The sequence below is a fragment of the Crocuta crocuta genome, unplaced genomic scaffold (genome assembly GCF_008692635.1).
Source record: "Crocuta crocuta isolate KB4526 unplaced genomic scaffold, BGI_CrCroc_1.0 scaffold6, whole genome shotgun sequence".
Lineage (NCBI taxonomy): Eukaryota > Metazoa > Chordata > Mammalia > Carnivora > Hyaenidae > Crocuta > Crocuta crocuta.
In genome coordinates this window covers 2,997,859-3,015,368 of record NW_027531917.1, presented here as the reverse complement: position 1 = coordinate 3,015,368, position 17,510 = coordinate 2,997,859, and the positions used below count along the sequence as shown (strand labels likewise).

At 38.3% G+C, this 17,510-nt stretch overlaps 1 protein-coding gene across 5 annotated transcripts in view; it reads left to right on the top strand.

Moving 5' to 3' along the window:
• The window catches only part of LOC144240491 (cell cycle control protein 50C-like), a 60,997-nt gene that overhangs the window by 17,033 nt on the left and 26,454 nt on the right, over positions 1-17,510 (top strand). For 2 of the 5 annotated variants that reach the window (XM_077774835.1, XM_077774836.1), the window contains 2 exons: positions 7,384-7,593; positions 10,344-10,766. In XM_077774835.1, the coding sequence (XP_077630961.1) occupies positions 7,384-7,593; positions 10,344-10,534 (401 nt within the window). In that variant the 3' untranslated portion in view covers positions 10,535-10,766. Of the gene's footprint in view, positions 1-7,383; positions 7,594-9,291; positions 10,050-10,343; positions 10,767-12,489; positions 12,672-17,510 lie in introns of those variants that run through there. The other 3 variants (XM_077774837.1, XM_077774838.1, XR_013337742.1) reach the window with 3 other exon arrangements.

Below are 17,510 nucleotides of genomic sequence, written 5' to 3'. Positions count from 1 at the left end.
AAAAACAGTCCATGCTCATGGATTCGAAGAACAAATATTATTAAAATGTCAATACTACCCAAAACAATCTATATGTTCAATATGATCCCTATCAGAATAACACCATCATTCTTCAAAGAGCTAGAACAAACAATCCTAAAATTTGTATGGAACCAGAAGAGACCTCGAATAGCCAGAAAACCAAAGCTGAATGCATCATAAGTCTGCAATTTAAGCTGTATTACAAAGCTGTAATCATCAAGACAGTATGGTATTGGTACAAAAGCATACATATAGATCAATGATATAGAATAGAGAACCCAGAAATGAACCCACATATACATGGCCAACTAATCTTCGGCAAAGCAGGAAAGAGTATCCAATGGAAAAGTCAGTCTCTTTAGCAAATGATGCTGGGAGAACTGGACAGTGACATGCAGAAGAAAGAAACTGGACCACTTTCTTACGCCATACACAAAAATAAATTCAAAATGGATGAAAGATCTAAATGTGACACAGGAAACCATCAAAATCCTAAAGGACAAAACAGGCAGCAACCTCTTTGATGTCAGCTGCAGCAGCTTCTTGACATGTCTCTGGAGACAAGGGAAATAAAAGCAAAAATGAACTACTGAGACCCTATCAAGATAAAAAGCTTCTGCACAGCAAAGAAACAATCAACAAAACTAAAATGCAACCGACAGAATGGGAGAAGATATTTGCAAATGACATACCAGATAAAGGGTTAGTATTCAAAATCTATAAGGAGCATATCAAATTCAACAACCAAAGAACAAATAATCCAGTAAAGAAATGGGCAGAAGACATAAACAGACACTTTTTGAAAGAAGATATCCAGATGGCTAACAGACATGAAAAAGACACTCACCATCACTTATCATCAGAGAAGTACAAATCAAAACCACAAGGAGATACTGCTTCACACCTGTCAGGATGGCTAAAATTAACAACTCAGGAAATAACAGATACTGGTGAGGATGCAGAGAAAGGGGAACCCTTTTGCACTGTTGGTGGGAATGCAAACTGGTGCAACCATGTGGGAGAACAGTATAAAGTTTCCTCAAAAATTAAAAATAGAGCTACCCTACATCCCAGCAATTGCACTACTGGAAATTTATCCAAAGCGTACAAAAATGTTGATTTGATGGAGCACTTATACCCCCCTGTTTATAGCAGTACTATCAACAATAGCCAAATTATGGAAAGAGCCCCAGAAAAGTGCATTGACTAATGGATAAAGAAGATGTGGTGTGTGTGTGTGTGTGTGTAGGTGTCTGTGTGTGTGTGTGTACATATACATACAATGGAATATTACTCTGCAATGAAAAAGAATAAAATCTTACTATTTGCAACAATGTGGATGGAACTAGAGTGTATTATACTAAGCAAAATAAGTCAGTCAGAGAAAGACAGATATCATGATTTCACTCATATGTGGAATTTGAGAAACACAACAGATGAACATGGGGGAAGGGAAGGAAAAATATGATAAAAACTGAGAGGGAAGCAAACCATAAGAGACTCTTAAATACAAAGAAAAAACTGAGGATTGCTGGAAGGGGTGGCGTGCGGGGATGAATTAAATGAGTGATGTGCATTAAGGAGGCCACTTTTTGTGATGAGCCCTGAGTGTCATATCTGAGAAATAAATCACAGGTTCTACTCCCAAAGCCAACACTACCCTGTGTGTTAACTAATTTTAATTTAAATTTAAAAAATAATTTTATTATAAAATTTAAAAAATAAACTGGACATTAAACAATTCTGAAACAAAAATGAAAAGAAGAAAAATTATTATTTTTAACTTTTTCACAAAATTATCTGCAATCTTTTTTAAACTTTATGGTTAACCAATTTGAAATTGTTGACACCTTTAATTGATTCTTCTCTTTTAACCCTATATTTTTCTTAACTAGAAAATGTAAGTGCTAAGGTACCTATTATGCTCACAACTAATTTTACTAAATAGAAGATATTTTCATTTCAATTTTTTGTATTGAGATATGCTAGTATTATAATCTAAATATTTTCATAGGCACTGTCTTTTTACTTCATGTTTTTCTCTATCTCTGATTATTCTAAGTGCATTCCTAAGATTAGATGCTATACAATCTTAAACCTTCTTGATATCATTTAATTCTGGCAGAGAAAAAAATTTTATTCAGTTAAAAATAAGAGCTCCAGGGTACCTCGGTGGCTCAGTTGGTTATGTGTCTGACTCTTAATCTCAGTTCAGGTCTTGATCTCAGGGTCATGAGTTCAAGCTCTGAGTTGGGTTCTGCACTGGGCATGAAGCCTACTTTTAAAAAAAGAAAAGAAATAAATACAATAACTACATAAATAAAGTAGGAGCTCCATCAGAAGAGTTTTTACACAAATTGAAATACTCCAAAGTATATAGAATTTTTCTAAACATTTATTTTTGAGAGAGAGACAAAATGTGAGTCAGGGAGGAGCACAAAGAGATGGAGACACAGAATCTGAAGCAGGCTACAGGCTCTGAGCTGTCAGCAGAGAGCCCGACGCAGGGCTTGAACCCATGAGCCGTGAGATATAACCTGAGCCAAAGTTGGATGCTTAACCAGCTGAGCCACCCAGGTGCCCCACAATTATAAAACTTAAGATTTAAATTTGTACATATGTTGAATTCTTATTATGTAATATGTTCAATAATTTCCTGCTTTCTTGGGGGTAAATTTTAATATCTTCTTGTTTGCAAGCTTGGCTTTCAATAATCATAATTCATTAAATCAAAAACTAAAGTTTTTTGACATTCCATACTTGGATACTTTGTTTAAAATTTTTCAACTATTTTGAATTAAATTCAACCAAAAGTTAGAGGGCTTATTTACCAAAAAAGTTTAGGATCATTGTAGGACCCATCTTTTGATATATAAAATAGTTCTTCAAAGGCTCAAACATTTCTAAAATTCTGGTTGATAAAACATAGCAAAGACACACCACACACCATGCTGAAGTATTCCTTTAATTTAACATCCATATTATTGTAAAAATTTTACAGGTCAGTTTCAAAAATATGTAAATTTGCATGACTACAGTCCTTCTTTTGATTGGTAAAATAGTGTCATTTGTTTGGATATAGTTATAAATTATGTACGTACCACAACCAATTTTAAGAATGTTGCTCTGTAAATTACTCAATTTATTAAGAACATTATCTTTATTCTAATATTGTGCTCACAAATTTTTACTTATGTTATCACTACAAAGCAAAAATTTACTTGCTGTTTGAATGTTTTAACTGAATTTAGTGTCAATTTATTATAATATTAGAGGCTTTATCTTTCAAGATTGAATTTCAAAAAGCTTTGCTTTGATTCATGAAAAATCAAACCAGTATTATAATTTTTTTTAATTTTCCACATTTATTTATATACGTTCAGTTCTAGGCCACCGTAATAAAGTGAATACCACAATAAATCAGGTCAAATTAATTTCTTGGTTTCCCAGTGAGTATAAAAGTTATGTTTACACTATACCATAATCTAGTACGTGAGCAATAGCATTATATCTAAAAAACCAATGTGCATACCTTAATTAAAAAATGCTTTACTGCTAAAAAATACTAATCATCATCTGATCCTTCAGTGAGTCATAATCTCTGGACAGATCACCATAACATATATGATGATAATGAAAAATAACCAGTATTATAATTAACTTCTCTGATATTTCTGTTTGAAGCATCTGAAGACACTAATGTAAAACTGGCCTTATTTAATTGTTTAGAAAGTTCTTTTTGTAGTAATGGAGGCAAAACATGAAAGCTTTTTTGTTGTTGTTGTTACCAAAAAAAACCCTCTAAGTGAAAATAGAAGGAAGCTCATTTGATCTAAATGAAAAGTCAAGGTCATGCTCACGTAATTATATATAAATAGATCTTCTGTAGCTACCTGAGGTAAAGCATTGTCTTTGGATGCACTCTTAAAAATAGCCACAAATTTCTAAAGTAGATTCTGATGTTCTTCAGCAGATTTATGCCTTTTAATTTTCACTTGGTCACTGACATAACAATGATTCCCCATTGTGGGGGTAAATGTCAACTAACACTGCAAGTTTTACATTCATCAACTTTCTCAAGAAACTGTACTTAATTTTACATTAAACGTATGTGTTCCATTTTTAACTCTTCACAGCTACAAGGACTTACTGACAAATAAAAACTGACACCAAACAATAAAATAGTTACATATTTGCACATAATAAATAATAAAGCCACAGTTGCAAGGGAGTTTAGACAAATCTCAGCAAGACCATTTAGCATCTATTTCCCACACTATGTCATGTATGTATAGCATAACCTATCATTTCCCATGTTTGCCACTGATCCCACTGACTTATAGGCTGGGATCTTCATGCATCTCACAGGCCAAACCGAGGTTATGATCTAATCAGCTAGAGTGTCAAACAGCTGGCAGGGGTCACAGGAATATGTTCTGTTTTGATTGAAAGGGTCTCTGGTTATCTTTCACTAATCACACATTAAAATAAGTACTCCATGCTGATGCATAGGAGCACATGTACCCCAATGTTCATGGCAGCACTCTCCACAATAGCTAATACATGGAAAGAGCCTAAGTGTCCATCAACAGATGAATGGATCAAGAAGATGTGGTTTATCTATACCATGGAATACTACATGGCAATGAGAAACAATGAAATCTGGCCATGTGTAGCAACATGGATGGACCTTGAGGGTGTTATGCTGAGCGAAATAAGTCAGGCAGAGAAGGACAAATATCACATGTTTGCACGTATAGGAGGATTAGGAGGAACTTGACTGAGGAACAAGGGGGAGAAGAAGGGGGGAAATGGTGGGGGAAAGGGAGAGAGGCAAACCATGAGAGACTCTTGAATGCTGACAAAAACTGAGGACTGATGGATGTGGGGGGAGGGGGGATGGGCATGGAGGAGGACACTTGTGGGGATGAGCACTGAGTGTTATGTGGAAACTAATTTGACAATAAACTATTTGTTAAAAAAAAAAAAATAAGTACTCCATTCCCTGCACATGGGTATTTTACACATTACCAGACCTGGAAGGTGAAAGATGGAATTATAAATACATTATTTGTTTGGGGTAAATGCTAAGTCAGTTGGGAGAATAGACAACAGACATATGCTGGAACTGTTTTAGACAAACTGACGTGTATGGTCACTGGATCTCTGACTGAATTCCTACTTTTTGAAAGGAACTTGGCAACATTCTGTACTTTTTTCTTACCACATAACCACAGACCTATAACACAAAGGGGCCTTGGCTTTCATTTCCTGCTATACTTTGTTCTTACCTTTAAGAGTTGCTACATTATCCTGTAATTATCTATTTGAATACTTGCCATCCCCACTTCAGGTCTGTGAATTCTTGAGGAAATTAGGAAGTTTTATATCCTTGGTATTTGACACATAGTGGGCAATCAAGAAATGCTTATTGTTGAATAAATGGATAAAAGTAAATGGCCCAACTTGAAACATGAAGAAAAGTGGTGCCTCTTAAACCATACTTCTTATACTCTTTGGTAATGGGATGGAGTGGGAGCAGGGGTTGATAGGAGAAGGCATGCTTGAACCTGCATTTTTTTAACAAGCTACCTGGGTGATTTGGGTGTCAGTGTCCCATAGGACACGTTGTCTTAGGGCATGTCTCTGGCTAAAGCAGAGAGAGGGTGAGGTCCACAGTGCAGGTACCAATTTTTATCAAAATTCTTGTAGCAACATTGATTGAAGTTTGGGGAAAGGGCCAACATAGGTGAACTCCACAAAATTTGCAGATCAAGTTTCTCCAGCAAAGGATTATTTCCCAAGGAAGTGTTTAGGTATACAAATATACTTCCAACAGATTAATCCAACCACATTTAGCACTCCCTTTTACTGGCACCACACCGCATGCTTAGAAAACACAACTGAGTTTCTCTTAAGAGAAAATCATTTAGTCAGTTGTCAGAGTTTAGAAAGAGTGGCTTTCTCTTTTGCATTTTCTGGTCTACAGATACTAGGGCCAATCGTCTGGAACTGAAGAAAAGTTAATTGAACAATGTTCTATGATTAACTCATTCTTTAACATTCAATATAGTGTTTAGGATCAACTTCTGTCAGCTTTAATTGGAATCACTCATTCCTTTATCGAGCATTTATTGAATACCTACTATGTGCCAGCCACTAGACTAAGTGCCAGTGGAAAAAAAGATGAGGAAGACACTGTACTCGAGAGTCTGCCGCAGAGGGGGAGAGGCAGACATGCCCACCGTGGGTCCCAACGTAGGAACTGAGAACAAAAGTAAACGCAACAGACTCATTTCCTGGCGCTAGCCCTCCATCCTGTGCTTCCAACTTTCCTACAGCACCCGAACTGACTAGACCTCCTGACTTTAGAACAGGCTTGCAACATCTCTGCTCTTCACCTCCTCCCATTTACCAGTTCCTCTTCACTCCAGCTTTGAGCTCTTAGGCACGCTATTGCAGAGAATCTCTATTTAACACAATCTTCATGAACAGACATGATTATTTCCTTGGATTACATTTCTAGAAGTAGAATTTCTAGGCCAAAATATAATTAAACCTTTTTTTAAGGGTTTGTCTGTCTGTTTGTTTGTTTGTTTTGAGAAAGAGAACAAGAGAGAGACAGCATGAGTAGGGTAGGGGCAGGTGGGGGGGAGAGAATCCCAAGCAGGCTCTGCACTGATAGAGCAGAGCCCGATGCAGGGCTTGAACCCACAAACTGAGATCAGGACCTGAGCCAAAATCAAGAGTCAGACACTTAACCGACTAAGCCACCCAGGCGCCCTTGACACACCTTTTGATGCAGGTTCCTAGATTGCCAGAGATGTTATTAACCCATGTATCTCTCTGCTCTGTATGAGTTCCTATTTCCACTGTGTCATCAAGGGTTATCACTAGTTTTTTCTTTACTAATTAACCAAGTTTTAGATGAGATGATCATACCTTGTTTTAATTTTTTCTCTAAATTACTGTGAAGTTAGAGAAAATAAAGACAGCCCGTATGATGACATCACTGAATACAGCCGTTATTATAATTTTCTCTACCTGTTTTTTTCAGTGCTTTATATGCATTTAGTGTAGTTGAACACATAATATACATATAATTTTATATTCTGTTCTTTTTTAACCCTATGACAAATCAGCATTATTTCCCCCACATTTTTCTAGAGTTTTTTTAATTCATTAAAAGTTGAGTGGCTGCATATCAGGGAACTCACACACACAGACACACACACACTTTTTTTTAAGTCTTAATTTTCATCTCTTAAGAATTCAAAAGTAATTTCATTTTCTATATTCTAAGGAAAACTAAGTGGTTATAGATGATTTCTTTCAACCATGTCCATTATTTTCTTCCCACAGGAACTGCAAAGCCCCCATACTGGTCTAAGCCTGTATATGAACTGGATTTAGAGGATCCAGGAAACAATGGCTTTCTCAATGATGACTTCATTGTATGGATGCGGACAGCTGCCTTTCCCACTTTCAAAAAACTATACCGTCGACTCAATCGAATACAGTATTTTATTGACGGCTTGCCTGCCGGTAACTACAGCTTCAACATTTCCTATAGTATCCTTTTATACCACTTTTGTTTCTGGGGATGAAGGAAAGTCAGTGTCCATCTGGGCACTAGTTGTTGAATTATTTCATTTTGTACTTTTCTATTCTACAATCTAGCTATATAAAGGAGAAATACATAGTTCTCTCATAGATAATACTGTCACTTACCACCATATAGCTGTTTTTCTCCACCTTATATCGGTACAATATATTTTTAGGAATAACAGTAAAGCAGTATCAGGTAAGTAGGTATGGATAAGTAAGGAGGGATATTTCTATCCCCCAAGAAAGATTAAATACCACTGGGCCTCCAGATCTATAACAGAGAGGAGAAGACTACTATGTAGAATGGGATGAGGTTGGAGGACCATTGTAATGAAGAGAGAGCAATTTGATAAGAGGTAAATTTAGAAAATGGGCTAAAAATAATGAAAACTGAGACGGGAGAGTCTTTTATTCTAGGCACAACTATAGACCAAGGGAGCCCCAGACTCAAGAAGCAGGTCTGATTCATCCAACCCATGTGATGTATGCTGTAAGCTGTGCTCTGAAGATACTGTTCTTCCCTCCTTTGGTACAAAGCCAGCTAGTAGAGCCAGTGCCTTGGTTACAGACATAAGGTCCAAGTTAGGAGGCACATGCTTTCATAGGAAATTCTGAAATTTTTACTTAGTTCAAAAATACAAGTGTAACTCTTGATCTAAAAACAAAAAAACTTCATTTCAAAATGACACCAAACACTATCTTTAAAAAATTATATATTTATAAACAATTTATGCTCACTGTCATCAGACTTTAAAGTCTCTTCCTGATTCCCCTTGAAGCAGAATCTTTCCTGGGCTTGTACACAACTTTGAGACGTCAACCCAATTGGGCATCAGCACTTCTGGTAGCACTTCAGGGCTATTGACTAGGGGCTGTTCCTGGGCCCCACGGCAGGCCAGAGGATCCTAATACAAAATTGATTCCCTCCTTAGTTTCTTTACCTCGCAGGGAGCTTAAATGAGAAATACTTGGGAATAAGTGAATTGACTGCATGTGCTCCAGGTCCCTGCTCCATCTTTTCTTCTTTTTTCTCCTGGAGTGTGGATACCTCCATTCTGACAGGGGAGAGAGACTTTCCTCAGCCAGATATGCCCCTACCGATGGGACACAATCTCTACTTCTGAGTCTGTTGCCTCCTTTTTGTTCACTGATCAGGAGTACAGTTTGCCTTCAGTTTGTTCATTTTCATTTCTCCCAAATAGAAAATGAAAGCCACAGACTGCTTTCTCTTATGCAACATTATACATACAGATCAAAGAGTAAGCCATAGAATATTAAGTTTTTAGTAGAATTTCAGCAACTCCTCCCCCCAAAAAAATTTGAGATTGAAAGTTGCTTGACAGTGGTCTCCCAAATTAGACCTTCTGATCCCACCAACTTTGTCTATGACTGCGTTACCAGTAAAGAAGTTACAGTTGCAATCACAAAACAGGAAGAAAAAAAAAAGCATGTCCTCACAATGCATGACAGGGAGTTTCAAGTTGAGGGGAATCATGGCAAGTCTGTGTACCGAACAAAGGAGATACTCTGGAGACAAGCCCCCTCTGGTAACTTCACTTACAGTCATATTTTAATGCTGAGGACTCTCAAGCTTAAATCTAGCAAGCAGAACCTAGATCCTGAGTTTCAGTCCTATACTTGCACTCACCATGCTGAGCCCAGATGTGAGCAGTACCCAACCTGTCTTACAGCCTGGCTGCTATTAAGGAGAAGAGCTATATCTGAGCTGCAGCAAACACCTACCACTCATAAAGGGGAAAAGATGTTCTTTGTGTGAGGAAATGATCTTAATGGAACTGAGGAAAGAGAAAACAGGCAGGAGGGTCAAGGTGGCACCCAAGGACCTTGTGACAGTGAAGAATTCTGATGGAAAAGAAAGAGAACTTGTTTCCTTGTTAGGAAACTGGTTAACTTCCTTGTGCCTTTAAATAGCATGTTGGTTGCCAAGTGATTCGAGGCCTTTTAAGAGCTTTGCTGGGAAATGCCTCTGTCCTGTGCCGTTGCTATGAGAAGCTTTTATTTGTTTATTAGTTTGGTTTACAAAAGGCACCAGATGTTTAAAAACCTCAGACCACATGCATAATCAAAATGACATCATTAACATGCTAACGATAGCAAACCCACTTCAAACATTTTCTCCCCAGCAGTGAGGGATGTTTGCTTTTTCAAAACCCAAATGAATACACCACCTTTAGCTCTCCCAGCAAAAATGTTTTGCCATCTATATCATTATTTTTTCTTCTTCACTGGTCTTGAAGACTTTTCCCTCAGGTAGAAATTCAAACCTGTATATGAAGGACTTTAGCCTACATTGGGTCTCCTGATTCATAAACAAAAATTTTGGCTTGCTGTAAAACCTATCTGTATTCTTTTCTCCTTGGGTCTGCCAAAGGACATTAAATATATTTGTTTATAATTTAGTTGTATGTAAGCCAGTCTGATCTATTTGTGTCAGGATCTCTTTTATAGACTACAACTATGGAGAGGGAAGGCTTCTTTTTACTTAATTTCGTTCCAGCAAGATACAACACATCAATTGGTAAACATTAGACAATATATGAAGTTGAATATTCAACCATTCTTTTAACCTACAAAACAAATTTATGTGGTTCAGATATTGAGGATACTATATTGGTGCTATATTGAGGATATACTGTACCTCAGTATAGCTGAAAAGTGTTGAGATAGGTCCTTAACAGGTCTTCTTGTCTTAGATTTTCCAGTAACCAGGTTCAAAGGAGAAAAATCAGTTGTTCTTTCCACCCTGACATGGAGTGGGGGTAGTAGCCTTTTCTTAGGTCTCGCTTACACAGTAACAGGAGCCATGACATGGTTGGCCGCCTTTTCCATGATGGCAATCCACTTGATGCTGAAAGAAAAGACAATGCTCTTCATTGAGCAGTAAAGTCAAGTTTTAACAAGAAAACACAAAAATGGACAATGAAGCCACTAACAGAGCCAATGCTTTCTGACAAGGCTCAACATGACTGGGATATTTCATCAAAGGGTTCTGGATTGACTGACCAACGGCAATCTCAGATAGACAAATAATGAGAGTGAAGAAGAGGAAGAAGAGGGGGAGGAAGTGGTGGAGGAGGAATTATATATAATTATGTATATAGTAAAATGTCCTTGGAATGGGGAAGGTAAATCTTTCTGGAATTCCTTTTTTAAAAAAAAAAATTTAAGCTGCTCTATTTATTGGGGGTTGGGGGGAGAGCATATGTGGGGCAGGAACAGAGAGAATCCCAAGCAGGCTCCACACTGTCTATGCAGAGCCCAGTGTGGGGCTCAAATTCACTAACTGTGAGATCGTGACCTGAACCTAAATCAAGAGTCAGACACTTAACCAACTGAGCCACCCGGGTTTCCACTTTTTCGAGTTCTAAACCAAGTCTCAGGTGTTTATTTGAAGCCCTGTGCCTGAAGGCAGGTGAATGCCTAGGAGAGAATGCCTTCAGCAGGCATAAGTAAGTAAGCCTGGGGTCCCCAAGACTTTTAACCTCAGTCAGGCTCAGACCATGAGCCTTCATTGACTAGTAGAAATTATAGACTTTCTAATAATTGTTGAGCATTGAATTTAGCAGTCAGGATGATTTTTGAAAACTGATTTATTCAATGTCCTCTTCTTTCTATGGATTCAAAACTTCATTTTCTCTGCTAAGTATATACCTAGCAAAGATTATGACAGTGCTCTGAGCACCCAATATCCAGCAATACACCAAAAAGAAAGGCCAGAGAGTTTCCTAAAGTTATCCGTGTAGCTAAGAAGGAAGCACTGAAAGTTGTGGATTCCCTCAAAAGTTGTATTCAGCATTTAAGGGCATAAAATAATTCAAGTCAAATGATGATGTGTATTTATGATACTTGAATTATATGTGTTAAGGGAGCTCCTCAGGGTCCATCTTAAAAGGTTTAAATTCCTTCTAAAGGTAACTTAAATATATATATATATATATGCTTTTTAATGTTTATTTATTTTGAGAGAGAGAATGCAGACAAACAGAGGAGGGGCAGAGAGAGAGGGAAAGAGACAGAATCCTAAGCAGGCTGCACACTGTTAGTCCAGAGCTTGATGTGGGGCTCGAACTCACAAACCATGAGATCATGATCTGAAATGAAATCAAGAGTCATTGCTTAACTGACTAAGCCACTCAGGTGCTCCCTTGCTAAAGGTAACTTAAAGGAGACTGAATGAAGTACTTAGTAAAGCTGCCACGGCAAGAATTCCCATAGACTTGTATACCTAGATCTGAATATTATACTTTTAAAAACATGTTTATATTTATTTTATTTTATTTTAAAAAATTTAATGTTTATTTTTGACAGAGAGAGAAAAAGGAGCAGGGAAGGGGCAGAGAGGGAGACACAGAATCTGAGGCAGGCTCCAAACTCCAAGCTGTCAGCTCAAAGCCAGATGTGGGGTTCAAACTCATGAACCACAATATCATGACCTAAGCCAAACTCAGATGCTTAACCCACTGAACCACCCAGGTGCCCCTATATATTTTTTTTTTAAGGCAGGGGAAGCTTTACTCTGTGATGACTCTAGGAGATTTTTCACTGTTAAAGNAAAAAAAAAAAAAAAAAACAACCCCCACAAATTTTCAAGTTCCAACTCTGAAATCTCAGAATCCCTCCCCTGTCTCACCTTCGATCTGTAAACAGTGACCTCTGGTGTCCAGGTGTGGTAGGTCAGATAATGCCTTACCTCACCCGAAAGATACCCATGGCCTCATCCCAGAACCAGTGAAGGTTACCTTAGATGTCAAGAAACTTTGCAGGTGTGATTAAATTCAGGGTGTTGTATGGGGAGATTATCCTGGATTACTTGGGTAAGGGTCCTTATGGGAGATGCAGGAGATCAGAAGAATAGCAGGAATGTGGCAACAGGAGCTAGAGATTGGAGATGGAGGGATGCAAGGAAGGCACTGTGATCCAAAGAATTCAGGCAGCCTCTACACACTGAAAAAAGCAAGAAACATCCTCCCCTGAAGCTTCCAGAAGTCCTCTTGACATTTCAATTTGAGACTTCTGACCCCCAGAACTGTAAGAGAATAAATTTATGTTGTTTTAAGCACTGAGTGTGTGGTAATTTGTTACATCAGTCATAGAAAAGGAATATACTAGGGGTTGGCAATGGTCTGGTCCCCAGAGAAATTGTTTCTCAAGCTTAGGTGAATGATACAGGACAGAGGGCTAAGAAAGAACAGAGCTCACACCTGAACCAGGCCGTTGACCTCAGATCCTAGGCCCTCACCCTCTAGTCCACAGTCCTCAGTTATGGTGCTGGCTCAAAAAAGGCATGAACACGTTTGTTGCATCTCAACTTCATTTGTCAGCATATAGAATGCTGTATTTGTCAGNTGTTTATTCATTTGTTTTGTTGTTTAGATTCCACATATGAGTGAAATCATATGGTATTTGTCTTTCTCAGAATGACTTATTTCACTTAGCATAATACTGTTCAAGTCCAGCTGTGTTGTTGCAAATGGCAAGATCTCATTCCTTTTAATGGCTAAGTAATACTCCATTGTATGCATATACCACATCGTTATCCATTCATCTATCACTGAGCACTTAGGGTGCATCCATATCTTGGCTATTGTAAGTAATGCAGCAATAAACAGAAGAGTGTACATATCCTTTCAAATTAGTGGTTTTGTTTTCTTTGGGTAAATGCCCAGTAGAATTACTGGATCACATGGTATTTCTGTTTTTAGTTTTTTGAGGAATCTTCATACTATTTTTCACAGTGGCTGTCCCAGCTTACATTCCCACCAACAGTGCACAAGAATTCCTTTTTCTTCATATCCCATCAGCACTTGCTATTCTTTGTCTTTTTTATTTCAGCTATTCTGACAGGTGTAAGATGATATCTCATTGTGGATTTGATTTGCATTTCCCCGATGGTTAGTGATGTTGAGCATCTTTTCATTTGTCTGTTGGCCATTTGGATGTCTTCTTTGGAAAAAAAAGTCTATTTGGCTCTTCTGCTCATTTTTTAATCTGCTTATTTTCTTTTTCTTTTTTTTGGTGTTGAGTTATAGAAGTTCTTTATATATTTTGGATATTAATTCTTTTTTTGGATCTGTCATTTGTAAATCTCTTCTCCCATTCAGTAGGTTGCCTTTTTGTCTTGTTGACAGTTTCTTTTTTGACTACTTGATGGTTTCCTTTGCTATGCAAAAGTTTTTTTATTCTGATATAGTCCTAATAGCTTATTTTTGCTTTTGCTTTTTAAGAATCATATCTAGAAAAATGCTGCTACTGCCAGTGTCAAAGAAATTATTGCCTGTCTTCTCTTGTAGGGGGTTTATGGTTTTAGATCTCACTTTTAGGTCTTTAATCCATTTTAAGGTGTGTGTGTGTGTGTGTGTGTGTGTGTGTGTGTGTGTTAGAAAGTGGTTCAGTTTCATTCTTTTGCATGTAGCTCTTCAGTTTTCCCAGCACTATTTATTGAAGAGGCTCTTTTTTCTTTGCTGTATGATCCTGCCTCCTCTGTCATAGATTACCTGTTGATCTACCAGTTTAAATGTTAAGTCTCATCCAAAAACATCCAGAATAGTGTTTGACCAAATATCTGGCACTATGACTCAATCAACTTGACATAAAGTTAATCACCACAGAAGACATCTGCATTCACTGAGTAATCAAGAGGTTTTTTTTTAAAGCACTCTTCATTTCACTTTGCACTAGAATTGGCTCAGTGGAAAAGACCTATACAAAACCTAAGTCTGTCCATGAGAAACTAAACTATTCAAGAAATATAAGTCACTGCAATTTATGACTTATAAATTGAGAAGAATGGGGAAGTGAACTTCCTTATTTCTGCTTCTCCACAAGTTAACAAGCCCAAAACAGCGAGTCTTTGCAAGACTCTCACCCTGATATAAAATCTGGGAGCCAGGGGCACCTGGGTGGCTCAGTTAGTTAAGTGTCCAACTCTTGATTTCAGCTCAGGTCATGATCTCACAGGTTTGTGAGATCAAGCCCCATGTTGGGCTCCGTGCTGACAGAGTGGAGCCTGCTTGGGATTCTCTTTCCTTCTCTCTGCCCCTCTGCCACTCACACATATGTGCACGTGCTCTCTCTCTCGCTCTCTCTCTCTCTCTCTCTCCCTCTCTCAACATAAATAAATAAACAATAGTAAAAACTTTTAAAGAAAAAAACCTGGGGGCCTTTCTCCTTTTCCTTGTTAGTGTAAAAGCATTATCATTTACAATTAACTCCCTAACTACAACAGGAAGCTTGAATTTCCTGGTTTTCTTTCTCTCCTGTTCTTTCTCTTCTCTCCCCATCATCATGCTTTTGTCTTCTTCCTCTACTTTTCTAATACTTCATCTTCGTGCTTTGTGAACTGGTTGGTGAAGGCTTGGAAAAACTAGGTGCTACTCTACTCTTTCTCCAACTCCTGGAAACAGTTCTGGAGTGAGAAAATGTGAGCACAAGACCAAGAGAGACAAGAAAAACAGAATCATGAGAGCTTGTGAGTGCATGTGTTTGTACATGTGTGAGACCGTGACTGTTTAGAAACTATATTGGGTTTTGGGGTGCTTTTATTTAGGTGTATATTCTAAGTGCACAGGCAGAGAATAAAATTCTGTAGGATTGAAATTATGGGTAAATAAAAGTAGAGAGTTAACCTTTATTTAAAATTTACCAATTAAACCTCTACCTTGTGTGACAAATTAACAATGCTAATGATACCGAAATGAGTCATTTGGGGTTCTTTCTCTCAAGGGACTCATCTCACATGGATTTTTGTGTCCTTTTGAATCCATTCACACTTGTCCCACACAACTAAGCATGAATCCCCCACTCACCTTACATAAGTTTCTTTCAAGTTTCCTGAATGTCAATCTGCTCCCCACCCCCCAATAAAGAGAGAACGTGCTCCCACAGGGCAGTACTTAGCTTCCAACTCCCTCTGTATGATCTCAGAGCACCTAAGTCCATGCTAGGCATGGAGCAGTGTTCAAGTTGATGAAAACCTCCTGACTTTGTCACAACATAATCTGTCCCAGCCTTCACTAAGGCCTTCCTAATGAAGATTCGTTCTTCATCTGGTTTGTTTCATGGTAGAGGCTCTATTAACCATATATTACTGACAGAAACCCAGCTTCAGACAGCTGCTGATGGTTTTCCTTTGCAGCGTATCCAACAGAATCCCACAGCAGCCTGGTCTGTGGCTGTCAACATTTTTTGTCTATGAATGTTCATGAATGATAGGACTGTAGACCAGCTCTCACCTGGCTTTGCCAATGGGTACAAAACAGGGAAGCCCACTCTCCCTTCTTGGAGCCAGGGGAATCACTCAGTTTCTCAGCTCAGAATACCTCTCACTAGGACTGGTTCACGAGTTTATTGTTAAATCAACCTTGGTTTGGCAGATAGGGCCCAGACCTTTGAAGCCTTTATCACTGCTGACCAGGTTTCTAAAAACTTCACTCTCCTCTTACCTGTTTACAGAGCCAGTATTTCACTGTCAATTCTTAGTTCATACATTTTCAGATTAGCCATGGCCCCCTTTTTAGTCACCATGCCCCCTAAAAATAGCTATCCGGTATTATGATTAGAAGAAAAGGAGGGGAAATTGTAAGGTTTGGATTGCAGTGACTCAAAAGCAGCAAGAGGAGCTCATGTAGGAAAAAACAACTTTCCTCCAAGGGTCAGGCTTGTACAATATCCCCATTCTAATCCTGTGGTGGTCCATGAAATGATTCAGAACATGGATGGTGAAATATTGTTTTATAATGAATCTTCCTTTTTTGATTAGTGTGGAGCCTGTATCCTGCTTCCAGAGGCAGAGTCCAGTTTTCTTATTCCTTTTCACCACAGTTGGAATGGAAAAACTGAAGTCACTGCTCTGATGGCAAGAAACATCCTACGGTGCTCGCAGAGCCAGTGTTCGGTACAGATAGGCACAAGGGTGCCTTTTGCTCCTTTTTTTTTTTTTTAATGGGAAGAGTTTCACTCCACTGAAACAGATGATTTTTAGTACAGACTAACATTATACTCTTTTGTATTTTCCTTTTTATTGTATAAAGATTTCTCAGTTTGTTTTTTTCTTATTGAAATACAGTTGACATCTCAGTTTTTTATAATCAACATCCATAAGCTGGCCATAAAAATGTATTCCTTGGTCTGAGGTCAGAAACTTTCTTGACAGGTCAGGAAGATTCCAGAAACTCTGGAAACTAGAACTGCAGAACTCTGAAAAGTAGGTTGGGGTAGAAGAGACAAGTTTTTGTTTGGGAAAGGGGAGCAAAGCTTCTGGATTTCCACCTTTCTTCTAAAGCTGGAAAATGAGGAAGGAAACCTGAAAGGGATAAAGAGAGAAATGAAACAAAGAAATGAGGATTGAGTCCTTTATGTGTCCAGCCCCGTTAGATGTGCCTTACTATGTGAATAGTAACCACATTACTGCATTCAGTCCTCACAATGACGGGATGGGGCAGATCTGTTACCCTCCCACGAGTTATCTCCCTTACCCTTCTTCCCTCTTGTCAAAGCCCGCTCCACATGATAAATATTAAAATACTAGACACATACTTTGCCTTCAGGTAGGAATGGCCAAGGGACCCAGTTCTAACTATAGGACTTAAGAGAAAATCTGATGGGGGGACTTGGGAGATTTTCCTCCAAAACAAAAAAAGAAGAATACAACATCAGGAAGAGATCTCTTGTCACCTTAGCTGCCCCCTGTTTCCTACACATGAATGCAGTGGTATGAGGACATGAGGTCATTCTGCAAACAAGGGGCAAAAATGTTGAGGGCCAAAAGTTTTTCATACCAAGGATAGTGGAATGAAGATGGAAAGAGCTAGATTCTTCACTGCATTGTTGAGACCATTGATTCAGTGGCCTGGAGCCACCTA